The sequence below is a fragment of the Sorex araneus genome, chromosome 3 (genome assembly GCF_027595985.1).
Source record: "Sorex araneus isolate mSorAra2 chromosome 3, mSorAra2.pri, whole genome shotgun sequence".
In the NCBI taxonomy this organism is placed as follows: domain Eukaryota; kingdom Metazoa; phylum Chordata; class Mammalia; order Eulipotyphla; family Soricidae; genus Sorex; species Sorex araneus.
Window position 1 is genome coordinate 152,654,993 of NC_073304.1, and position 26,900 is coordinate 152,681,892.

At 49.5% G+C, this 26,900-nt stretch overlaps 1 protein-coding gene across 4 annotated transcripts in view; it reads right to left on the reverse strand.

The window, feature by feature from the left end:
* Positions 1-4,340: 4,340 nt before the first annotated feature.
* RPRD2 (regulation of nuclear pre-mRNA domain containing 2) overlaps positions 4,341-26,900 on the reverse strand; it is an 82,472-nt gene continuing 59,912 nt past the window's right edge. For all 4 annotated transcript variants that reach the window (XM_012934904.2, XM_004618067.2, XM_055132557.1 and 1 more), the window contains 4 exons: positions 20,650-20,932; positions 19,219-19,482; positions 16,161-16,397; positions 4,341-10,647 (listed from right to left, as the gene is read on the reverse strand). In XM_012934904.2, the coding sequence (XP_012790358.2) occupies positions 7,949-10,647; positions 16,161-16,397; positions 19,219-19,482; positions 20,650-20,932 (3,483 nt within the window). In that variant the 3' untranslated portion in view covers positions 4,341-7,948. The remainder of the gene's footprint in view (positions 10,648-16,160; positions 16,398-19,218; positions 19,483-20,649; positions 20,933-26,900) is intronic.

Below are 26,900 nucleotides of genomic sequence, written 5' to 3' on the forward strand. Positions count from 1 at the left end.
GCAAGAGGCCTTAACTACAGGGCGGAAAGAACAGGAACAGTAAGTCAAGAAAAAAGGTGTCTCACCTAGTATTCTCTACCTTGGCTTAAGTTAAAAAACAAGCGTTAGGGCCAGAGTGACAGCACAGCAGGTAGGGCGCTTGCCTTGTACATGGTGACCTGGTTCAATCCTCGAACCCCATATGATTCTCAGGAGCCCTGCCAGGCGTGATCTTGGAATGCAGAGCCTGGACTAAACCCCAGCACTGCTGGGTATGGCCCAAAAACCAAAAATAAAATTTTAGGAAATTCTGTTTTACTTCATTATCAGGATACCCTAAACTAAGTAAAGCTTTGAGAAAATACTTTTTAGCCATATGCAAGTGCTCAGGGTCTATTTCCAGATGATTATCTGAATAGTTTTTGTTTGGAGCCACACCCCCAGTGCTCAGGGCTTACTCCTGGTTCTTAACTCAGAGATCACTCCTGGCTAGCTGTGAGGACCACACATGGTGCTGGGGTAACTACGGGTGGTGGTGTTCAGGCAAACGTCCTACCTGCTGTACTCTCTCTGGCCCACGAGAATGTTTCTTTTATTATTATTTTTTGCTTTTTGGGTCACACCCAGCAATGCACAGGTGTTACTCCTGGATCTGCACTCAGGAATTACTCCTGGCGGTGCTAAGGGGACCATATGGGATGCTGGGAATCGAACCTGGGTCGGCCGCGTGCAAGGCAAATGCCCTACCCGCTGTGCTATCGCTCCAGCCCCGAGAATGTTTGTTTTTTAATCTCAAGCTACATGTAAGAATCCCGTGGGCTGGAATGTGGCTTGTGCCTTGTATATAAAAGGTCCTGGGTTTGATATGTGGCATCCTCCCCCACATAAAAATATTAAAGAGAAAAACAATAAATGAGAAAGACACTCCTTCTGCTGGCAAGTAGCTTTATGGGCAAAGCGACAGATTTTGCATGTAGGCCCTTAGGTATGGTCCCAGGCACTGCATGGTTCCCTCAAGCACCAAACATTGTAACCCTGGACTTATGTCACTCCGCCCTCAGGAATCACTCCTGAAGTGCTCCGGGGACTAAATGAAATGCCGGGGATTATACCTGGGTCAGCTGCATCCACCACCCCCCTTTTTTTAAATTTAAGAAGTATTTGGGATCAGAGTGATAAATAGTACAGCAGGTAGGACATTTGCCTTCCATGCGGCTGACCAGGGTTCAATCCCTGGCATCCCATTGGTCCCTGGAGCACCACCAGGAGTAGTGTGGAGCCAGGAATAGCCCGAGCATAGCCGGTATGACCCAAAAGAAAAAAAAAACATACATGAATGTAGAGTCTCATAAGATAAAAGAAATGATGCATCTCGGGGCTGGAGCAATAGCACAGCGGGTAGGGCATTTGCCTTGCACACAGCCGACCCGGGTTCGATTCTCATCATCCCATGTGGTCCCCTGAGCACTGCCAGGAGTAATTCCTGAGTACAGAGTCAGGAGTAACCCCTGTACATCGCCAGGTGTGAACCCCCCCAAAAAATTATGCATTTCAATGAGAAAACCTGGGAAGTGGACCATTATAGAACGGAGTGATCCAATATATGTCTTTTTTATGTTTTTTTTTTTTTTTTGCTTTTTGGGTCACACCTGGCGATGCACAGGGGTTACTCCTGGCTCTGCACTCAGGAACCACCCCTGGCGGTGCTCAGGGGACCATATGGGATGCTGGGATTCGAACCCGGGTTGGCCGCGTGCAAGGCAAACGCCCTACCCGCTGTGCTATCACTCCAGCCCCTATATGTCTTTTTTAAAAACAAAAAATGCCCTCAAGGGGCTGGAGCAATAGTACAGCGGGTAGGGCGTTTGCCTTGCACGCAGCTGACCCAGGTTCGATTCCCAGCATCCCATATGGTCCCCCAAGTACTGCCAGGAGTAATTCCTGAGTGCAGAGCCAGGAGTAACCCCTGTGCATCGCTGGGTGTGACCCAAGAAGGAAAAAATTATGCCCTCAAGATCTAGGATGAGGCCAAGCTCTAATTTTGCTCCTAGAGGCCACAATGGGAGAAAGCCCAGCAAATTTGCTGTTAGATGTAGGAACACTTCCTAGCAAATGCACAGGCTAAATCAACTTTACTGTGAAAACAAAGCCTTAGGCTCACCTAAATCTTGAAGTACGCTCCCCTTCAGGAAGGATTCCAAGTCGTGAGCTGTCAAAGTAGGCTCTCCACCCAGCTCTGAGAACCTGGTGTGGTCAGGTTAGGGTCAGATGCAGGGCTATCTCAGACAAGGAAGAGGCGAAGGGACGGCAGTTGAGGCTGATGCTGAAGAGCCATGTTCTTGCAAACTACTGGGTGCCATGCATGGAGGGTGTTCACAGTGGGGCACAGGACCCAGTAGTCAAGCTTCTAAACAAAACCTTTGCTAACCTCGATTGCCCCTGCATCACTGGCTGCCCAGGTACTATGGGGTTCTCATTGTTCTCAAGGGCGCAGGAATGACTGCACAAGGCAGCTGATTTTCTGTTCACTCCAATGGGAAGACCTAAGAATGTAGGCCGCTTCGAGTTCTCTCTTCCAGGAAGAATGCAAGTAATTGTGTTTGAAATCAGGGCCACCCAGCAGCACTGGGGCAGAGGCAAAGAGCAGGAACCTGAGCTAGGGCGGGTAGGTGAGTGTCACACTCGGGGCAGCAGAGCTACCACTCATGCCTTCTCCCTGACCCCAGGACTAAGAAAATTTTTGAAAAGACTGCAGTGGAAATAAGGAAGTGAAGTGCTCTAACACTTAACTTGCTATGAACCCAACAGAGCCGGGCTGGAACGGCTTAGCCCGCACCCTCCTGACTCAAAGGCTGCAGGCTGTTCACCATCTGGGCCCCTTCCACCCACATCTCAATGTTGGGCTCTTGCCTTAAGAACAAAAGAATGGAAGAAAATACATGATGTCTACAATACTCATTTCTTCATAAATCTACTTTCTGACACCGGTCACCTCAAAAAAAATTTTTTTTGGTTTTTTTGGGTCACACCTGGCGATGCACAGGGGTTACTCCTGGCTCTGCACTCAGGAATTACTCCTGGCGGTGCTCAGGGGACCATATGGGATGCTGGGATTCGAACCTGGGTTGGCCGCGTGCAAGGCAAACGCCCTACCCACTATGCTATCACTCCAGCCCCTCAATTTTTTTTTTAAAAGTTTTATTTTTATTGTGGCAATGTTGGCTTTTTTTTTTTCTTTTTTGAATCACACCCGGCGATGCACCGGGGTTACTCCTGGCTCTGCACTCAGGAATTACTCCTGGCGGTGCTCAGGGGACCATATGGGATGCTGGGATTCGAACCTGGGTTGGCCGTGTGCAAGGCAAACGCCCTACCTGCTGTGCTATCGCTCCAGCCCCCTCACCTCAAATTTTTAACTAAGGTTTTTTCTCTTTTCACTCTCTTTGGATGGGGGCAGGGAAAAGAGGCTGTTAACTTGAGTACTTCAAGGTGGGTCTCCCTCTCCCAGGCTTGTCTACTCTGAGGTTTGTCTGTACAGTCCTGAATTATTACTCAGTCATTGTGAAGAGCAGCTGACTGAACCTGCCCTGTTACTCATAGACAAGTATGACCAACACCCCAACACCCCAAAACCTAATCAGGCATTGAGCTATTGTTTCTGCATCCCTGAGGGGGTAACTCATATAAAAGATTAGCTGAAATCACACGCTGGGGAGTCTACACACAGGAAGGCTGATGAGGAGGCTGGAAGCTGATGCTTTCTGTGGAGGCAGTGAGAAGCCAAGGCAAGACCTGGGTGGGGAAACCAAGAAGCACTGAGAGATGGTCAGATCCCAGTCAGCAGAGAACTCACTCCCACTGGGCGTGTTCAGGTGTCTGGTGACACGTGTGTGTCTCCACGTACTCTTCACGTACTCAAGGCTATTTAGAGCATTCTACTTGGCCAGTGACCTAGGCGTGGCCAACATGCAGTGACTGTCTCTTGTCCCTCTACAGTCCACATTCCTTTTATTAAATCTCACAGGAATGAGGCAGGAGACCAGGTTAGGCAGTGTCTGAAAAATCACCAATGTCCAGCGAGAAGGCAGATATGGGTAGAGAACTGCGCCAAGAGATCCCTGGCAGCGCGACCACCCCAGTTCAACTCTTATTTTCAACAGTCCTTTGCTTGCAATGGAAGCACTCTTGGGAGCCATAAGATTATAAACGCACCTGGTACAATCCGCTCCAGGAACATCAGAACATTACCCGCTGGCAGTCCTTTCAGATCTATGTTAGACAAAGCATCAAAGAGGTTCGGCTGCCTTTAGTGCGAGTGCAGGAATCAGGAGCCGGCTGGACAAGATCAATGGGAAAGTGGAAAAGGGAACCGCACAACAAAGGCAACCAGACTTTATTGAACTGGAAAACAGAAAGCAATACTAGGGACAAAGATTTAAAAGGGAAAAAAGTGAGGGGAATAACTGGAGGGGAAAATGCAAGTAGACTCCCTTGAGGACAAGACGGGTGGCCTGTGGGACCCTCCATGTGCCTCAGAGACGTGCAGGCGCAGAAGGCCTTCCCCCGACTTTGATCAAACCCCAGTATAATCAGATCTTCAGAGAGAGCAAGCCAGGCTTTCCTTTCTGATCTCTGGAGCTGGTTTTGCCTTCAGTCCTGGAGTCACAGAGGATTTTAGGCGGACAACACGGAGGGTTTCCAAATCCAGGCTTGCTCCGAGTACATCAGCTCTGCGAAGTGGTGTCTCCTATTCGCACTCACCAGAAATATCAGAGGCCCTTGGTCCAAGCCCCACATCTCAAAGAAAAATATCAAATCTTTAGAACTTGTTATTTTATTAAATGATATTAATACACATTTCAAAAGGATTTCACTGTTCATCCCCCCTGGAGCCAGGACTTACTTTGCATACTGAACACATGAGAATATATTAACCAGACAGATCTAATTTTTATCTTAACAGTTACCCCACTCATGTGAAAAAATAGGGGGGCTTAAAAAGGAGGGAAAGAGAGAGAGAGAGAGAGAGAGAAAAAAGCCGGGCTGGAGAAGTATTGTACAGCAGCTTCAAAATAGTATCAGCTGAAGCTTAATTCGGCATGAACCAATAACTCCAGGAATGAGTTTCTCTGCAATGAGGAAGCAGTACAGATTGGCATCAGCTAGACAGGTCTGCTGTACCATGAAGATCATATACAGTATCCTGGGACCAGGAATCAAAGTCCAGCCAGCAGCCCATTTTAACCTTCCTAGAACAGAACCAGATTCTGTTAACTGACAACTTTGGGGAAGGGGGGGGAGGCAGAAGGAGAGAGAATTCATATTTCTGTGCGGCAGAAACTCAAGGTTGGTTCTGATACTATGTCACTGGGGAGAGTGCCAGGGCATGCACGCCTACCACTCCTCCAGTCTTTGATGTCACAGTGAGCACTGGCATCCCGAGCACCCACTTCTCACAGCCTGCACTCGTGAATCATGTCCTTGCTAAGACACATTGTGTGATGCTTTCTTTAAAAAATAGCTTGTTTATTGTTTTAAACTCAGGTTGAAATACAAAAGTCATTGAGTGAGTTTTAAATCACAGACACGGAAAGAATAAAACCCCCTTTGTTTCATGTTATGAAGACCAGAATTCTTTTTTTGTTGTACTATATCACATATGTACATTGTCATCTGACTTACTGCAGACAGGTATCCTAGAAGTTAATAGCTGAGAGTCACACACAAATCCTCACTTCCACTCTGAACAAACACACTAAGGACTCTGTGGCTTAAAAAATAAAATCTTCCACACGCCAAAAAAAACAAAAACAAACAAAAAAACCCCAAAACCCACCCCCCAACCCCCATCCAACTCATTAAAGCTCATCCATCTTTTAAACTACACAAGTTCTTCCTTTCATGCTTTTGAGGATAATTACCCTGTCCGACACTCAGGAAGCCACTTTCCTCGTATCCCCACATTTTCTGACAAATTCAAATGGTCAGAGAGCTTTTTCAAGTAAACACTACTTTCAGCTTAAACAAAAGCAGCAGAAAGAATTCACATTCTTTTATTCTAGAGTAGAAAATATCCCACTTGATTTCTGGGGGGCAAAAATCTATCAATTTTCAGTAGAATAGAATTCTCACCGCCCTCCCTCCCACTCTCCCCTGAACAAATGTCTTCGGACTCAGCATTGCTTGATCATCTCTTTTGTTACACCATATATCCTACCTCGTTATATATAAGGTCGTGGCAACACACATTTTCATGGAGAGAATTGTAAGGCTCGACAAACTCAAAGTAGCAACATCTGGCTTAAGATCAGAAACGCATTAGGGAGATGAATCCATGAACAAGTGCAGCATTCTACCACGGAACACACGGAAAGCCGCAGAAATAACATAGAATAAACACACAGAAGCCCTCAGCTACTGAGTGCACACCTGGTTCTGGGTGCTCTTTTTCTGAAAATCCGAGTTTATTCTGAGACAGAAGTCATCTTGTTACTACCTCGCCCCCACCTCCAACTGTAGTTTCCCACTGGAGGAACCTAGAACCAGCCTGAACTTCCTAGAGTAGTAATCTAACGAGAAAAAATCAAACTTGCTAGGACACCCCAGTAAATGCAGCATGTACTGTTTATTCATCAGATGTTATTAACAGGATGCGGCTTGGGGTTCACTATCAAACAGAAAGTAGTAAAACGTTTGCTCTTCTGTGTCCCTAGGTACAGATATAAACAAAGTGCAGTGGTTTCCTTCCCAGTACTGTGGGAGAAGAAAAGCACTTTTCTTGAGTAAAATGACTACAGGCAGAACCATCATTTCCTGCTGGGAGTGGACAATGAGAAAGGTGGATGGATTTGTAGTCACCTCCAGTCTGTCCCCAGTTGGATGTAATTAACCCCTACTTATCACCAAGGTACATCTGCACATGGAGAACATTCAGAGCTGCTGAACCTCATCCTCATCCTTGAAAGATCAGGAATACAGGTAAATATAGGGCGTGGAGCGGGAGAAGAAAGATGAAAGAGGGCCACGGGCTCCCCGCTGGGCTGAGACTGTTCCTGGCTCACTGGGGAGGGCCAGCTCAAACATCTCCCAGGGAGATGGAATCCAGGGAGGGAATTTCAGTGCACCTTTGTGACAATCATCAGTTCCAATGATTTTCACCAAAGTCTAAGGGAAACAGAGAGACACTCACACAGGAAGAAGCCATCTCGTATGCGAGGGCCAGGCTGGTGGGTCAGCCACAATCGGTCCCTCCCTCTAACTACTGCTGCTGCCACTTCCAGAACCCTCAGTTCACCACAGAGGAACTTCCACACCAGCACAGACCGAGACTTCATCTCCCAGAGTCTTACCGCTGGATGGTACTTTAGAAGTGGGTGGTTGAAAAAAAAAAAAGCTGAGGAGAAAGGACTCGATTTTGACAGGACTTTAAAGTGAAACAAAACAACGCAAAACAGACCCAAGTCTCCCGCATTTTTCCCTGGCCATACCTCCTGTCCCGGCAGACATGCAGGGAAGGGACCCGCTGCTGGCAGAGAAAATGGACAGGCGGTGCCCATCCATTTACTGCTTGAGCCAAGCCCCAAAGAACACCCCAACATCGAACGCATTATTTTCTGCACTGGTGGACGTTTTATTTCAAATGTCACTCTTCCACAGATGGATAAAAGATGTCATTCTCCTCCTGCCCCAGACCCTGGCTGCGCAAAGAGGCTTTGGTTGTGTCTCTTTGCTGGCTCCCCCAACACCCCCATTTTAAACACAGAAACCACTTCAGTATGGTAGGTAAGTGCGGCAGGAGGGGGGGAGTCCCGGACGAGAGTGAAATGTAAGCTCGATGACGTTTGCGTTAGGAGGGAGGTCCTTATGTCATTAACAAAAAATAAAGACGGGAAAACAAAAGCAACAAGAAACCGAACTCCTACTTGCAATGCTCTCTAGACTGTTCAAAATGCCTTTCCCTTCATTTCTGTCAGTACCTGGGAGGGAAGAACGGGCGTTTTGGTGCAAAGAACGGCGGGCCCCTGGCAAAGGGGGGTCGGGGTCTCTTTAGACTGTGGAACGGGTCTCTGCTGACGAAAGGCTCCCGGGGCCGGAAGTCAGGCCGGGGGTTCCGCAAGATCATGCCGCTGCGGCTTAGGGTGTCTCTGTGGGCGGGGCCCAAGGGGGCACTGCTGCTGGTAGTGCCCGCACCCAAGTGCTCCAGGGAGTGGGCGGGCAGGCTCAGGGCCTCACGCACGCGGCCCAGTCCAGGGCCGTTGAGGTCCCGCTGGGTGGGGGCCCCGTGGTCCCTGGGGCCAGCAAGCACCCCAAAATGCTCAGCTAGGGCCCCCTGCAGGAGGGCACTATGGTCCTTGGGGAAGAGCGCCGCCACCGTCCCCGCCACACTGTGCTCCGCCAGAGGTGGGGCCGGGAAGGAGACGACCCCAGAGTGGTCGACAGGGGGCGGAGGGGGCGGCGGTGTGGCAAAGGGGACCCCACTGCCCCCCGCTGCACCATGGTCCCCGGGTGGGGGAGGGGGAGGCGGGGTAGGGAAGGGGACCCCGCTGTGGTCTCCGGGAGGTGGGGGAGCGGCGGCGTGCCCCAGGGCAGCCTCCTTGGTGAAGGGGTTCGCCAGGTCCACCGAGGGCATGTGAGCGGGCGCCTCCCGGGAGAAGATGCCCCCGTGGTCCTTGGGCGGGGCGGCCGCGGTGGGCGCAGGGCCCACAGACTCCCTCTGGAACGGCTCCAGGGGGGCCGGGGCCAGGTGGCGTTCGAAGGTGGAGTTGAAGCTGTTGGTGCGGAAGCTGCCCACGCTCTCCTGGAAGGGGGGTGCCCGCTCCTTGTAGGGTGTGGGCTTGAATCCGGCCAGGCCTCCTGCACCCCCACCCCCGAGAGACGCCAACTCAGAGGCACTTGAGGGGCCATTGTCAAAGGCGCTCCCTGAGGAGCCGAGGTCAAACCAGCCCCCGCGAGCCGCCTCGCGCCCGTGCCCCCTGCTGCCCTTGCCGGGCACGCGGATGGACTCCACGGTCTGGATGGGCTCCCCCGACATCCTCCGGGCCGCGGCGTTGTGGTAGCCCAGGGTCTCGATGGGGGCCCCCTTCTCCTCTGTGCTGTCGGGCAGGTCCAGGCATGACGACGACACGCGTGTCTCGATGCGGTAGTGCTCCTCGGGCGCCGGCGGCTCGGGCTGCGCCAGGCCCCCCAGGGCCCCATCTGCTGCGCAGCCCTTGCCTGGGGTCTGGCCGAAATGCTTCTCCTCCGAGGGCTTGCGGGAGGCGTTTTTGAGCATGTTTTTAAACTCAATGGCGGACGTGGTGGAAATGGTTGTGGCCAAGACCTTCTCCACGCCCGAGGCGTTCTGTGGAGAGAAAAGGGAACGGTGGGGGCTGGGGTGCGGAGAGTCGGGGTACTGCTTCTGGGGCAGGCTCAGGTGCCCAGCGGAGGGCTGTGACAAGCTACTATGGTTGGAGTCTGGGGCGAAAAACGAATCATTCTTACTCGGGGACGGTGACCGCTCGGTCCCCGTTTCAGTCCCCTGGAGGCTGAAGGCGCCAAAGAGCCCAGGCGGAGAGGTCAGAAGGTCACAGCTGTCGCTGGAGTCGAGGAGGGCCCGCACGGCTGGGGGGAAGGCCGTCTTCACCCCGAATTCCTGTGCCCTGTGGCTGTAACTGGACAGGATGGGCTGGTAGTCGGCTGCCTCCGGAAGCTTGCTGGACTTCAGGATGGACTTGGCCGGTTTCTTCTCAAGGTTCATCATGGCTGAGGGTGGAGGTCCTGAGTACTCAAAGTCTCGGTAATCCTCGTCTTCCTGGAAAGAAGTGTCTGGAAAGAACTTCTCCTGTGAGGAGTCCATCAGCGGGGCAGGTCTCTCTAGCCCGTCTGAAGGCGGCTTGTAGGGAGACTCGCCGCCCAGGCCGAAGGTGCGGAAGGGGGCTGCAGGGTTGGGACGCTCTCGGGGGAAACTCTCCTCTCGGCCGGGGGGCGGCGAGCGCGTGCTGCTGGGCGTGGAGGAGCCGGGGCTGATGAGTTTGGAAAGCAGGGACATGGTGTCCACGCTGCTGGACGTGGGCTTGTCCATCATCTCATCCTGTGTTGGGGTCCCGCTCCGCTCGTCCCGCACAGGAGTCCCATCGATGTTGTCCACGGCAGTGCTGGCGGGGCCGCGTGGGAAGTCTGCGGGGTTGTTCTCTGCGGGGGTGCTGGACCCCAAACTGCTTAGGATGGGGATGTTCAAGTTCAGGCCACTGAAGCCCGGGTTCCCTTTGAGGAAGTTGTGGATCTTCATTTCCAGGCTCGGGGACGTGGACTCCGACTCTAGCTTTGGCTTTGGGATGTCTGAAGATTGGCACACAGAGCCCGCTGGGGCTGGGGGCGCTGCAGCACTGGGCGTGGAATGGGGCCCCGTGAAGCCCAGGGAGTTGGACGGGAGCTTGAAGGGGGTGCCCAGGAGCCCCGGGCCCGGCCCAATGGAAGCCTTGCTGGCTGACGTGGAAGAGACTTCAGAAGTGGAAGAGTTGGGAGAATAGCTGAAGCTTTTGGGCATGAAGGCCTGGGTGCTGGACGGCAGGTTTCTTCCTTTGATGTTGGAGATGGTGGTGCTGGCAGGGGAAGCCAATGTGCTCTGGGGTGCGGCTTCACTGGCCGGAACAGGGTTCCCAGTCACACTCTGCAGCAGAGATGACAGGCCTGGAGAAACAAAGATTAGAGGGGTTTAAAGAGAAACTCCCTTCCTCAGTGAGAAACAAAACAACACCAGTTAGGCTAATGGGATCTTCTCTCTCATTTCAGTGGGAACCAGAGAGACAGATTTTAAACACGGCAAACCAGGCCAAACAAACAATGGCTAGATATCATAGAAAACACTGGGGCTATTTATCATCAGAAATAAAGAAAATCACCTAAAACGTTTCCAGTACAGTCAAAGAACAAGTCCAACACGGAACAATAATGGGCAACAGGAAGGGGAGATTTCCGCGTCAGAGTCACTCACCGTTCAACAAGACAAGACAAGTGAAGAAAGGAAGCAGAAATCATTTTTAAAATAACATTTTAGGCCAGTATGTTTTTTTTTTTTTTTGGCTATTTGGGTCACACCTGGCAATGCACAGGGGTTACTCCTGGCTCTGCACTCAGGAATTACTCCTGGCGGTGCTTGGGGGACCATGTGGGATGCTGGGAATCGAACCCGGGTTGGCCTCACGCAAGGCAAACGCCCTACCCGCCATATTATTGTTCCAGCCCAAAGCCAGTATTTCTTAATGGTAGCTGTGTGGAACTGATTCCCCAAGCGCACACAGACACTATGCCCGAGCCTGTGTGCGGCTATTCCCAGGAAGCTTGCAGAGGCCATGTGCAGAGTTCTCTGAATAAAGAACTCTTCTCTGTTGTGCCAGACTGGAGTTAGCTTTGGGGAAACAATTCCTCTAGCTATCACTCTTGGTTGTAAAAAGTAACAATAACTACACAAACATACACCACAAATAATCACAAAACGAGACCAGCAAGAGCACAGCCCTTATAGAATCACAGTCCCCATCCCCATCACGATTTAGCTGGCTTGACCCTGACACAATTGAACCTACTGAGAGACAACATTTTCTCACAAGCACTGAAAAATAACTGGAGAACAGAGGTAGTTCACCAAACTGCTCCTATAGAAAACTTTTAGAAAAATATTTGACAAAGAGATAATGGAATATCCCATCAATTCAATAATATTTTGGAAACTTTCTATCATTTCTGTGGTCATAAAATTTCCCTGGAATTTGTAGTTTTAAATCACACACTAAAAATGCTTCTCTGTAATGATAAAGTGAAAAAAATATTCCATGTCATTTAGCGAATATTTCCTCAAAATTTCAACTTTAATCTACATTTGTTAATAAGACTGAGATCTGGAGAACTTTTAAGGTCATCCCATTCTTGTAAGATTTTCTTTATTTTTTATTTTTATTTCTTTGCTTTTTGGATCACACTCAGCAATGCTCAAGGGTTACTCCTGGCTCTGTGCTCAGGAATTACTCCTGGCGGTGCTTACTCCTGGGGACCATATGGGATGCTGGGGACTGCCGGCCTTGTGCAAGGCAAATGCCCTACCTGCTGTACTATCGATCCGACCTCTAAGATTTTCTTTAATGAATTTATTTAGGGGACTTCAGGACCACATAGGGCAGGACTGGGGGGGCTGCTCGCACCAGCACTCAGTGGCATGTGGGTTTTTTATTGTTACCAATGTCACTGTAATACTGTTTCATTATCCTCTCAGTGAAAAACCTTTTTTTTCTGGTGCTGAGGTTCAAACCTAAGGCCCCCTACTTGTAAGCATGCATCCACAGTTATATCCCTGGCCTCCCAAATCTCTTTTCATTTCCAAATAGCTTCCTGGCTTTATAGTTTTTTCTTTCAATAGCTTGATCAAACCATTACTAGTACTGCTTTTAAAAATCATTTAAGTCCTGGTCCAAAGAGAGTACAGGTGGTAACCTGGGTTCAATCCCTGGCTGGTTCTGCATGAGATCCCCCACGCCCCACCAGGAGTGATCTCTGGGAAGGCCAGAATAGGTGTTGAGCGCCGCTGGGTGTGGCCCAAAAACCAAAGTCAAAGCCAAAGAAACAAACAAAAAATCAAAAGCAGAAAGCAAGTACACGGGTAAGCGTCTGCTTTGCATGTGTGTAGTGGGATTGCTTGGAGCACATAGACTAGAGACTAGAGACCAGCGTGGGACAATGAACTTTGTATGACCTGCACTGGGGGCTTGGGAGAGTCCTGTGCAGAGGGACTCTTGAAAGAGGGGCCTTGAAGGCAAAACCTACCAGCAAGATAAGCAGGACACATCCTGCACGTACATACTTCTCGTGCTCTAAGTAACCTTGGGAATAATTTGACTTGGTATTTTCAATGAGAACATCTTGAGACAAACACAAAATATGTCTAACTCATGAGAGCATCCTTTGACTTGGCTACGTGCCTGGGCCAAGGTATGTAAATAATATAAAACTGCTTGCTTGAGAATAAACGGGGCCTTCAGCCTCGATAGCTGCTGGTCAATGCATCATCTCTGAGTCGGTGGTCTTCATGCCGGAGCTGGACTCCGGCACATGTGGTCAATCCAGGATTAATCTCAGGCACCGTTTATGGTTCTCCAGCACTGCCAGGAGTGATCTCTGAGCAGTCATGATCCCTGAGCACAGAGCCAAATGGAGAGCCTCTGGGTGCACCCGCCCTCCTGCCCCCCCTCCACCCCCCCAACACCCCCCCCACACACTCCAACACACAACCCTACCCCCCCACCTCAACACACACACACACACACACACACACACACACACACACACACCCCGGCTCTCCTGTCCCCCCACCCCCCCACTCCAACACACAACCCTACACCCACCCACCTCAACACACACACACACAAAAAAGTCCTTAAGCACTGTATGTGACAAAGCTGTACGGTTAAAAATGTATTTGGGGCCACACCTGGCAACTCCTGGAGGCTCTTCCTGGCACAGTGCTCGAGGGTTATTCCAGCAGTTCTCAGGCACTGTGGAGTACCGGGGAGTGAACCCAGCATGGCTTCACAAGAAAAGCAAGTAAGTGTTCCAGTCCTTTAAGTCATCTCCCTGAATTTGAAATTTCAGTTATTTTAACTTGTTGATGTCTGGGACCATCCCCAGTAGTACTCATGGTCTACTTACTTCTGGGTCTGTGCTCAGGAGACATGCTGCTGGGATTGAACCTAACCTTCCACACGCAAAGCAGGCACTCAGCTCACTGAGCTGTCTCTCTGGTCGTATCATACAATCTTTTTTTTTTTTTTTTTGTAGGGGTGTCATAGGTGGTGGTACTCATGCTTTAACTCCTGGCTGTGCATTCAAGGATCACTCTTGTGGGCTAAGGGGACCACATGGGATGCAGAGGATCGAACTTGGGTTGGCCGCAAGCAAGGCAAAAAGCGGTAGCAACCGTGCTATCACTCTGGCCCCCAACCACATGGTTTTTAAAAGATATTTCAGCACATCTTTCAGACACTGTGGGGTAAGTTCTTCAAAAAGACCATCGAGTTAATACAGCTATTATTGAGATTTCTGATATAAGGTCGAACAGTTTCTCACTATAAAATGTTACTTTTCTTCAACCTTTTCCTTTCAATAAGCCAAGCCTGGGGCCAGAATGATAGTACAGTATGTAGGCTATTTGCCTTGCACACATCTGATCCACACTTAATCCCCAGCACCCCATTGATCCCCAGCGCTCCGCCAAGAGTGATCCCTGAGCACAGAGTCACCATCGGGTATGATCCGAAAACAAAACAAAAAGCCCAAATAAACCAAGCCAAACTTTGTCCCTGGGGACTCCTTTGTGCTGAAAATATATAAATAAAGGTTCTAATTCTGTCACCCTTTAGAGGTTTTGAGGAAACAGTCATTTCAGTTGCTGGATAAAGTTCTTTGGAGGATTCCATTCCTAAGTTAATGAAATGTGATAAAATATGCCATGCTACTCTTTTCTTAGATTGTTTGAATACGCCTAGTTCTGCTTGAGAGTTAGTGGATGAAGAAGTCCTGATGATACTGTTACAGCAATTTGCTGAAATGAACTTTGTCATGATGTACTTCCTGTGTATGCTCGCTGAGCACTGCACCCAGAGTTGTAAGGCCCAGACTTCTCCACTGAGAGAGTCCAGGGTAAGGTACAGGATGAAGTGCAAACACAGGGAGGCTTTTGTTCTGTTTTGGGTCCAAGGGACTGAATCCAGGGTCTCACAGACGCACATCCCTGGCTCTCACAGTGATTAATGACTGTAAGTACAATGTGCTGATAGACAAGAGACTGGTAGGCAGAAACTATACACGGCCAATCTCAAACTAGTCCTTGTGAAATGACTAGTGTGAAATGCTCTATGGCATTACTACTCATTAACGGTGGGCTGTGGTTATTTAATACTATTTAGTTCTGTGTAAAATAAAACTATTTTGGGGCCACACCAGGCTCTGCATTCAGTGATCACTCCTAGTGGTGCTCAGAGTACCATATGGGGTGCTGGGGATTGAACTGGGTCAGCTATGTACAAGGCAAGCACATTCCCTGCTGTACTACTGCTCTAGCCCCACTCTCCTATATTGTAAGATAAAGTTCACTAAAGCATGTTTGATTTACACACTAGTTTAAAGCACAAAAAAAATCAACAGTCTAGCAGGGCCAGAGAGATAGTACACAGGAACAGCATGTCACATGCACAGACGACCCTGGCTTGATCCTCGGCACCACATACAGTTCCCTGATCCCTACCAGGAAAGAGGGAAGAAAGGGAGAGGAGGAAAGGAGGGAGGAAGCTGAACTGTTTCTATTACTCCTGGAACAGGCCTTCTCGGCTTTGGCACTGTTATCATTACAGGTTTGTTGATTCTCCGCTGTTTAGGACTGTCAGATGCAGCAGTGTGCAGCCCCCATGCCCAGACTGTGTCATCGCTAAGTGTCCCCTGGTGGCTCCTCATGGGACGTGTGAAATGAGAATATCATCATACTGAGAAGACTGCTCTGGGATTTGTGGTATCTATCTTTCAGGACCACACAAGCTGCTTAAACGGAGTTGCATCTGTACCTGGGGGGTCCGAGTAAAAGCCTTCTGAAAAAACCATGAGTAGCAGACAGTTTTAGGCACAAAACAGATAATAAGTGAGCAAAGAATCAACTTTGGTAGAGATTACAGGTGGGTGAAAGCAAAACAAAAGAGATACCACTTTTCTATAAATAGAAAAATGAAGTGCCTGGACAGAAACACAAGATAACCACTTCTCACTGAGAATGTGACCCTACACGGCCCTTTCTACTGCCTCCAGCTAGGGTTTACAAGAAAATACGTGAGCATAATGACCTGCCCTGACTGCTGGGATAAATGCCCTTAAGGTGTGACGGTGTGGGGCAGAAACAGGTCGCCTTGAAAAAAAAATCTGGCTTTTCATCTTGCTCACTCCCAAACACACGGATGTGCGGCCCGTGAGGGTGCCTCTCACTCAGCCTTATTTTCTTGATACTTCAAGTCTCTTTCTGCTCTGACATCTCGGAGTTCTTTAAATGCCAGCCTGTCGGAGACAAAACAGACTCTACAGAGGAAAATGAATGACAGCACATTTCATGGCACCAGCCTCCCTGGAGACAGGGCCCTGGCCCGGGCCAGTGTCCTGCACTTGTGCTTTACCTTGCAGCGTGGGGGCTGACGGGGCCTGGGTTTTTGACAGAGCAGACAAAATGCTCTCGGGGGTGATGTCCACCTTTGAGAGGATATTCGCCAGAGGATTGTGAGATGTGGTGGCAGCAGCAGCAGCAGCAGCGGTGGTGGCTACAGCAGCGGCGGGCACGGGAGGCTTCAGGCTGGCACTGAGGTTGCTGGGGCTTGTAGGAGTTCCTGGAGCCGGTCTCGGTGCAGGACTGACCCCTGGTGGCAGAAAAATGAACTCAAGAAAATGCAACTCAAAAGGACCTTCTCGTTCACAACATGTGCCACTCTTCTGTCACTGATCTGGAAAGGGTCCCAGATCTTGATTTGTACCAAGGAAAATGGAGATGGAGATCTGTTTCTGTGTGTCCGGAACACCCCTAAAACACAACGAGCTGCCAAGTTTTCTTATCTACAACAAACAGCTACTCAAGTTTTCTTGCATGGGTGTCAGCTTGGAGAATGGTGTTCGCAAGAGACTGGAACTCACTTCCGTTTTTAGCAAAGGGCACCTATACCTCCAGAGGTGCTGGGGCAGGGATGTCGAGGCCAAGGCACTGTTTAACTTGGCCACCGCGTAAGTCTCTGGGATGGATAATTACTGAAGTCACCCTCTTCCTACATTTAGACTTTACAACACAAGTGTCAGGGCTGGGTTACAGGACTCAAGTGAGAAAGCCTTGCTGGCTTCGACCCCGTCCCCCGCACCAAAAACCAACGAGCTCAGTCATGCCTGGGCTCCCCACCATCAAAAGCAAATACCAAAAAACCACTGGGTTGATTTTTAATATAAGAAAAAATAAGAGAAAATAACTTTTAACTTTTTTAATGATCAAAAATATGGACAGGTTTTATTTCACAAAGAAAAAATAGATGCTAAAGCAAATAAAGTTTAGTCACATAACTAATAATCAAAGGAATACAATTCAAAACTATTTTCAATTTATTTATTTTTTTTGCTTTTTGTGTCACACCCGGCAATGCACAGAGGTTACTCCTGGCTCTGCACTCAGGAATTACCCCTGGCGGTGCTCAGGGGACCATATGGGGTGCTGGGAATTAAACCCGGGTCGGCCGCGTGCAAGGCAAACGCCCTACCCGCTGTGCTATCGCTCCAGCCCCCATAATAGTGAGTTTTGTTGAAATACTGAATGCAAACAAAATGAAAGTAAAGTGAAATTTATCAGTTATACAGGCAAGGGGGGGGCTAGGGGTGGTGGGGAGGGCTAGGGGTGTGGGGGGACGGGGTGGAGCTATACTGTGATTCCTGGTGGTGGAATATGTGCAATGGTGAAGGGATGGGTGTTCGAGCATTGTATAACTGAGACTTAAACCTGAAAACTTTGTAACTTTCCACATGGTGACTCAATAAAAAAATTAAAAAAAAAATAGAAAGTCTTAGAATGAGAAAGAATGGAACTTTCATATACCCGATATACAATGCATTTGGGGAAATTTTTTTTATTTTTGCTTTTTGGGTCACACCCAGCGATGCTCAGGGGTTACTCCTGGCTTTGCACTCAGGAATCACTCCTGGCGGTGCTTGGGGGACCATATGGGATGCCAGGGATCGAACCCGGGTCGGCCGCGTGCAAGGCAAACGCCCTACCTGCTGTGCTATCGCTCCGGCCCCTCGGGGAAATTATTTTAGTTGTAACGTGGAAAAGACTTTAAAAACCTACATACTGATTCTGTTGGAGAGACTAGTTTTAGAAACAGAAACTTAAGGCTGAGTTTTTTGGGTCACAGCCAACTGTGCTCAAGAGGTGCACAGTCTTGAGACTGCACCAGGCCTCCTGTCTGCAGACCACGCACACAGGCCTGACCCTCCCCCAGGCTCTAAGTATCTCCTGACAAAATGAAGTAACTGACCAGGGCTGGACTGCGCCCAGTGGCTGCTAACCGAGAGGGGTGGCGAGTGCAGCTGCTCTGCTTCCACCAACAGTCCAGCTGAAACACGAGCTGTGCAGGGGCCTCCGCAGAGCCCATATGAAGCATCACTGGGAGGAGTGGGGAGAGGCTCAAGCCCACCAGGTGCAGTACTGCTGGGAGTGGTTCTGGCTCCAGAGCATAACTGGGGAACTGCAACCCCCCAAATGACCAGGGATACAGCTCAAGCGGGGGAGTACAGGGCCTTGCACCCATGAGGTCCTAGGTTCCACCCTGGCACTACATGTCTCTGCCATCTCCAACAATGCCAGGTGTAGCCCCCATAGCATTATCAGAAAACTAAAATATATGGGGGGGGGCGCAAAAAGATAATACAGCAGGTAGGGTGTTTGCCTTGCATGTAGTTGACCTGAGTCTGGTATTAGGCGCTCCATATGGTCCCTGACCCTACCAGGAGAGACCTGTGAGCAGAGCACAGTAAACTCTTGAGTCCTGCTGGGTGTAGTCCCGAGCCAAAAACGATTAAAAACTACATATACAGGTCAGAGTGATCAGTCAATAAACTAAGCTCATGTCTTGCATGCAGGAGGCATGGACTTAATCCCTGGCACCTCACAGAGACCCCTCTGGTATTAGCACCCCAGCAATACTAGGTATGGCCCCAAAACAAAGCGAACAAATGACTGGTTTTGAAACACTACATTATGGGGCTAGAGCAATAGTACAGCGGGTAGGGTGTTTGCCTGGTATGTGGCCAACCCGGATTCGATTACCAGCATCCCATATGATCCCCTGAGCACCACCAGGAGTAATTCCTGAGTGCATGAGCCAGGAATAACCCCTGTGTGTGTGCATGGTCGGGTGTGACCAAAAAAGCAAAACAAACAAAAAACCCCCACTACATTATGTATTAGTGATGGAAAGAAATAGAATCACGAATATCTAAGCTCTCAAAACAGTCCTATATACGTATAAAGTTTTGGCAGAGACAGCATAATAATGAATATTTTATTCTCAATTTATTTTATGGACTTTAATTTTTTTGGCTTTTCTTTTTATTAGAAATTTCTTTTAAATACACAAATGATTGTTTCCATTGAAGAGTTGGAAAGGCGTTTTGTTGGAGTTCCTCTGTCCTGGGCTCACTTACCAGTACTTTTCATGACTGATGTCAGGCTGCTCAGGATGGAGCTTATCTTGGCTAGATCCACGTTAGCCAGGTTTGGCAGAGCCAGTGCCGGAGAAGGCGAGAGGAGAGAAGTGGCATTCACAGGCTTTGGGGGTGGGGCGGCTGTAGCCACGCTCACAGGCACAGGGGCACAGGAAGGGGCCTTTGAGATGCTTTCTGTTGGCTTCGCAGGCACGGAAGTAGAGACAGCTGACTTGTCCACAGGTTTCTCCTTTCTGTCCTCGACTGTGAAAAAAAGCAGAGATGGTGACATTGCACTACATTCTGGCCTGATTCTGCCAGCAAGAGGCAGTTCCTAAGATAAGGCAGTGGGCACAAAATGCACTTTGCTTTTAAAAAAAAAACCACTCATTTCATGACTTAAAAAAAACCAACCCTGAGACCCTCTGCTCCTAAAGACTGTGATCCTGAGGTCTCCTAACCCATTTTGGCACCAGAGCGGCTTCTTGCAGCCATGCATTTTGACTGTGAATTGAGCTACAACCTTGTGCCGCCCGGGGAGGGATTTTCCCTCTCTGCCCCATTTTTCTGAGCGAAAATGGCGGCAGCGGCAGCATCCATGTGGCGAGAGCCACCCTCTAAGACCCCTCAACCCAGAGGTAGGACTTTCTTTAGTGACGTAGCCTGTAGGTGGTCCTGGGAGGGGGGGCGTTACTGGCACGCCTTCCGCCCAGATATGATCCAGAGCTGAGGCGCGAGAAACAGACCCTCCGCTCCTAAAGACTGTGATCCTGAGGTCTCCTAACCCATTTTGGCACCAGAGTGGCTTCTTGCAGCCATGCATTTTGACTGTGAACTGAGCTAAAATATTAGAAACCCAGGACTCAGAGTCTTCACTCTCAGCAATGAAGAGAAATTATTAGATGATGCCTATTCAGCAGGTCTGATTGTTGGGGAAAATTTCCAAACAATAATAGTGAGTTCTATATGGAAATATGGAATGTACTCAAAGTATATGGAGAATAAAGGGAATATCATTGGCTCTGCACTCAGGAATCACTAGTAACAAGAAACGGGACCAAATGGGATGCCAGGATTGAACCTGGGTTGGCTGTGTGCAAAGCAAGTGTCTTTCTCACTGTGCTATCTCTCAGCCTGGAAAAGATGTTAGGAAAAGCGAAAGGAAGTCCAGGGTGCTTCTCTGGGAAGGGCCTCCTGAAGAAGGGTTGTCTATTCTTCAGATTTGATTTCTGGGCAACACCTGGCAGTGCCCAGCTCATTTCAGGCTCTGTGCAGTACTGAGGATCAAAAGGCTCACCAGCTGTAAGACAAGCACCCTGTGTCCTATCTCTTGGGCCCCCCCCGAACTATCTTGTTTAACTGCCAGTGACAGAGTCACTGACAGGAAGGCAAAATCCACGAAGAACAATCAGTAATGACACGAGGACATACCGATGATCTTGGCCCCATCATCTTCCATGTCGGAGAGCTCCATGTCTTCCACATCACGATTATCTGTCGCAGGTTCAGGGGAGGCCGACTTCTCACTCTCCATGGCAGGGGACCGCGACTCCTCACCTCCCATCCCCTGGAAAGGAGACTCAGAGCCAGTTGGGGAGGGGGCGTCCATGCTGGGGGAAGGGACTGGGGATTCCTCGGGATCAGGAAGGGTCGACTTCAGTTGATCCAGCTTTTTCTTTAAGTTGTTCACTCTGTTAGCGAAGGTTTTGTATGCCTGAAAGAGAAAAGGAAGAGTATTCTGCTGAGGAAAGTACCCAAGCTGCTACTGTGACCACAGTTCTTCATAATTATTAAGAGTATCAATGGGGGGCTGGAGGGATAGCACAGTGGGTAGGGTGCTTGCCTCGTGTGAGGCTGACCTGGATTCAATTCCTTTCCTGGCCTTCTAAGCAGTGCTCAGAGGACCTGGGTTGCAGTCCTGGCAAGCTCTGGCTGTCAGGCATGGCCAGCAGTGTGGGGGACTATAGAGGCTGTGAAGACAGTGCAGTGGCTGACTCGGGGCCGATCCATCCACCTAACTGCACGGTCCCCTGAGCACTGCTGGGTGTGAAAACAAATGAGTAAAAGATCAAACTGGGGGGAACTGTAGTGATAGTACAGCGGGTAGGATAAACATCTTGCATGTGGCCAACCCAGGTTCGATACCCAGCATCCCATATGGTCCCCTGAGCACCGTCAGGAGAATTCCTGAGTGCAGAGCCAGGAGTAACCCCTGAGCATCACCGGATGTGACCCCAAAAGCAAACAAAACAAAACAAAACAACAAAAAAGATTAAACTGGACAATATATATGTGGAGCGAGGCGCTGGGGGTAGGGGAGGGGCTGACAATATCTGGCTAACAGAGTCCAACGTTGTGGTGCTGCAGATCGGGAGACCAACGGAGACACTCCCAGCAGTGCTCTGGACAGTCCCGCAGCCCAGGCCGCCATCCTCATTCTCTCCTGAGCAGCTTTGAGTTCTGCAACCACTTTAGAAGGCAAACTATAGTATGCTCAGGGCTCCCAAACACAGCCAGGCAGGGACCCCTCTCTCTGCCCGCTGCAAATACATCAAAGTGGAAGGACTCCTCCCCTCACTGTTCTCTGACAGACTCAGCCAAGGGCCAAAGGACAGCACAGAGGAAAGGGGCTGGCCGGGCACACAGCTAACCTGGGCTCAATCCTCAGCATCCCATGCGGTTCCCTGAGCCTGCCAGAGTACTCCCTGAGCACAGAGTCAGGAGTAAGTCCTGAGCACCACCAGGTGTGGTCAAAAACCAAGAAGAGGACAGAAGTGGGAAGAGTAGAAGAGAGAACAGAAGAGAGTAAAGGAGGCTAAGGCATGAGCTGGCAAGCAGCCAACTCCAGCTCAATGCCCAGAGTCACCACCTGAAAGTCCCCATGCCCTGACTGGTGCCACAGGTGACCCAGGGCCCTCAAAACACCACAGCCTCAGTCTCTGGCTTTAAACCACAAGCTGGAGGGCCAACAACTGCACTGTCCCTGGGGCACGAATATAGATGTGGGCCCTGGCACAAAGGGTGTAGTCAGAAACAAAGCAAACTGCAAGAAGGAAACACAGTGCATCAATTTACAACGGTACTCCACCAACTTCCAGATCTATGACAGTATTGGGAGAGGATAAGCAGGTGAGCTAAATCCTCATCCCCAAGTCTGTCATGGGAGAAGAACCTGTGAGATTCTGAAAAAACCCCCAATACTGCCACAGATAAGAATCTGAAAAGATCCCCCAAAGTGCCAGGGATAAGGATGTGAAGATGCCCTCTCCAGGGCCAGTGGTACTGTGGTACTTCTTTCCCTGTGGTACTGCCTGCACTGATTTCCATGTATGCAGAGAACCCCCTTAGGACGGTGGTGCTGAGAGCTTGATGATAAGAGTTCTTCTTTTGCAACTTTCTACGGTTTGGAGCGGGATGGCTTCTCTCATATCTGTTGGCCGTTAAGAGAAGCTTCACAGCTTCATGACTAATTTCAAAGAGACGCCAAGCCAAGCTGATGAAACTCATGGGTACACCAGGAAACCTCTGGAGCGTTGTCAGAAGGGGGACAGCTGAGTCTACTGAGCCACCGACGCTCTGGCACCCACCCCCCACAGCCCAACTTCACAGCTTCATGACTAATCTCAGAAGAGGTACACACTGGTCTTTGGGCTGAAAACTCTAGGGCTTCCTCAGGAGGGGGTGGGTGAGAACTGTCCAAACTCTACAGTCCTGGAGTTCTGGAGCATGTGGCCACATATGCAGCCACACAACACCTCCCAATTCCACAACAGTGACAGCAGGAGAAGCACAGTAAAAGAGATAGGAAAGTAGCAATGCAGCTGACTGTCACTGTCATTGTCATCCCCTTGCTCATCGATTTGTTCGAGTGGGCACCAGTAACATCTCTCATTGAGACTTATTGTTACTGTTTTTGGCATATCCAATATGCACGGGTAGCTTGCCAACCTCTGCCATGCGGGCTCCATACTCTCAGTAGCTTGCCAGGCTCTCCAAGAGGGGCGGAGGAATCAAACATGGGTTGGCTGCGTGAAAGGCGAAAGCCTAACCGCTGTGCTATCCTCCAGCCCAATGCAGCTGACTAAGATCAATAAATAAAAACAATGACGCAAAGGCTCAGTAGCAAAGAACAGCCCAATAAGCCCTCAATGGCTCTAATAACAACACCGTGAGATAGAACCATCTTCACAAATTTTCAATTGCTGAACTAGTTTTTGCTAATTCCAACTTGCTTCCACCAATGTCTCTAGACTGTGAACTAAGCCAGAGCCCCATGCTGTCCCAGGAAGGGAAATGATGCAATTTCTAACATAAATCTCACTGGACTTAACTACCAAAGTACTAAAATGCAGAAATCCTAAACCGTGAGGTCGCTATTGTGGCCGCGAAACTTCATATCTCTTCATTCTCAGCAATGTAAAACTATCAAATGCTTCTTTGTCAGCAGGGCTGTTTTTTTTTTTTTTGAGGGGAAACTCCAACAATAATAGTGAATATTGTGTTGAAATATGGAATGTAATCAAGGTAAAGAGAAAATGAAGTGGGGGTGGGGGGCGGGGGGGTAGGAGGTATATTGGGGGTTTTGGTGGTGGAATATGGGCACTGGTGAAGGGACGGGTGTTCGAGCAGTGTATAACCAAGATAAGCCTGGAAACTAACTTTCCACATGGTGATTTAATACAAAAAAAAAATTTAAAAAAATTAAAATAGGGGCTGGAGCGATAGCACAGTGGGTAGGGCGTTTGCCTTGCACGTGGCCGACCCGGGTTTGATTCCCAGCATCCCATATGGTCCCCAGAGCACCGCCAGGAGTAATTCCTGAGTGCAAAGCCAGGAGTAACCCCTGTGCATCACCGGTTGTGACCCAAAAATAAAATAAAATAAAATAAAACTCTGGGGCCAGAGTGATAGTACAGTGGTCAGGGTGTTTGTTTTGCACACGATGACCTGGGTTCAATCCTCAGCATTCCATAAGGTCCCAGCACTGCCAGAAGTAATTTCTGAGTGCAGAGTCAGGAGTAACCCTGGGCATCGCAGCATGTGACCCCACCACCCCCGCCAAAAGGAGCCAAAATTAAAAACCCTTATACTCACAAGGCAAGACTACTTTGGGGGGGTTCTATGGATTGAACCGAGTCCCTCATACGTGCAATTCACCTCCTCTGTACCCCTAAGATTGTGTCTTAGTCTAAGTGTTATCTAAGTAGGGTAAAAATCAAGAAAGAAAAATCATTTTTAGGGGCAGAGCGAAAGCACAGCTAGTAGGGCATTTGCCTTGCACACAGTTGACCCAGGTTCAATCCCCAGCATTCCATATGGTTCCTCAAGCACCACCAGGAATAATTCCTGAGTGCAGAGCCAGGAATAACCCCTGAGCACCGCTGGGTGTGACCCAAAGAGGAAAAAAAAAAAAGGAAAAATCATTTATAGACATATGAAGGCCAATACCAAAAAAAAAAAAAGTGAGAGTTAAAGAGACTTCTTGGGGCTGGAGAGATAGCACAGCGGGTAGGGCATTTGCCTTGCACGCGGCCGACCCGGGTTCAAATCCCAGCATCCCGTATGGTCCCCTGAGCACGGCCAGGGGTGGTTCCTGAGTGCAGAGCCAGGAGTGACCCCTGTGCATTGCCGGGTGTGACCCAAAAAGCAAAAAAAAAAAAAAAAAAAAAGAGCTTCTTTTTATTTTTTATTTATTTTTTTGCTTTTTGGGTCACACCTGATGATGCACAAGGGTCACTCCTGGCTCTACACTCAGGAATTACCCCTGGCGGTGCTCAGGGGACCATACGGGATGCTGGGAATCGAACCCGGGTCGGCCGCGTGCAAGGCAAATGCCCTACCCGCTGTGCTATTGCTCCAGCCCAAGAGACTTCTTTTTAGAAAGTGGGACCACTAGAATCTGCTTCCCCTCCTGGGGGCCTGAGTGACAGTATAGTGGGGAGGGCACTAGTCTTCCATGCATCTGACAGGGGTTTGGTCCCTGGCACCAGATACAGCAACCCCTTCGCCCCCACACAGCCCCAGCAGGAGTGATCCCTGAGTGCAGAGTCCTGAGCACTGGGGGTGGTTCCAAAACAAAACAAGAAAAAATTCCCCTCTCCTCTCCCTCCCTCTCATTGCTGCAGTGGCGGAGAAGCATACATCTTGGGCTGTGACGCCTGGGTGGGGGTGGTGGTGGTGGTGGTGGTGGGTGGTGTGTGTGTGTGTGTGTGTGTGTGTGTGTGTGTGTGTGTGTATACCCCTACCCATGCCAGAGATGACATGTGTGGTTGGGTGGCACTAGGAACCTGCTGGAAGGTGTGACATTGAATGTATCCCTACCCTTGTAAGGCAAGAGCTCATGCTTCTTAGAGAACAAAAATAAAAAATGAAACTAGAATACAAAATCAGAGGCCATAGGACACAGGAGTGCAGGATCAGCCCTCTTCCGCAGAGATGGCGGGGGATCCATAATTCAGAGGCTTTTTGTTTCTGGGGCCTGAAGTTGAACCTGGCAGTGCTCAGGGGCTATTCCCAGCTCTGCATTCCAAGGACTGTGTTCTGGACTGAAGCACATGCAAGAGCCTGAGCCATGTCTCTGACTCATAGAACTCAGTGGCTTTCCAAGAATTTGGGGTATAGTTTCTGGTTGAAAAAACTGCAGAAAAATACATGACACTATGAGATAGCTACCTCGTATCATTAAAGTAGCACGGTCATAGCAATGTCCTCCCAATGTTCATTGATTTGCTCGAGAGGGCACCAGTAACGTCTCCATTGTGAGACTTGTTGTTACTATTTTTGGCATATCAAATACACCCCGGGTAGCTTGCCAGGCTCTGCCATGTGGGCGGATACTCTCGGTAGCTTGCCGGGCTCTCTGAGAGGGATGGAGGAATTGAACCTGGGTCGGCCACGTGCAAGGCAAACGCCCTACCCGCTGTGCTATCGCTCCAGAACCATATCATTAAAATTTATGATCACTGTCACTGTCATCCCATTGCTCATCAATTTGCTCGAGCAGGCACCAGTAATGTGTCTATTTTGAGACTTGTTGTTACTGTTTTTGGCATACTGAATATGCCACAGATAGCTTGCCAGACTCTGCTGTGCGGTGGGATACTCTCGGTAGCTTGCCAGGCTCTCCAAGAGGGGCAGAGGAATCGAACCCGGGTTAGCCACGTGTAAGGCAAACGCCCTACCACTGTGCTATTGCTCCAGCCCAAAATTTATGATAAAATTTCTAATAAGGGCTGAGGATGTAGTGTAGTGGCAGACCACTTTCCTCTCATGTGAGAGGAGCTGGGACTGCTCCCTGACACACAAAAGTAAAATCACCAAAAATCAAACAAATAGAACATCTATCCTCGTGCCTCCTTCTACCATCCTGTGTCAGTGGGATGGCATACTTCTGACTTCCTAAGACCTGTGGCCAGGAGACACCAGGGATTCTGATAGCCGTCGGACCTGCAGAGCCCCTGGGTGCTTACTCTGAGTTCAGGCCCTGCTGCCTAAGTATACTGGGAGTGGCCCAGCACCCCTTAAGTCTCACTCAGGAGGCCCAAAATACAATAACAAAATAATACTAAGATGGGGTGTTTAGGGCTTCAGCAGCATCCAGGCGAACATGGGCCATCTGCACGAGGGTCATCTGGGTCTTCACTGAGGCACTATCTCTGCTAACTGCAATACCAGATTACCCA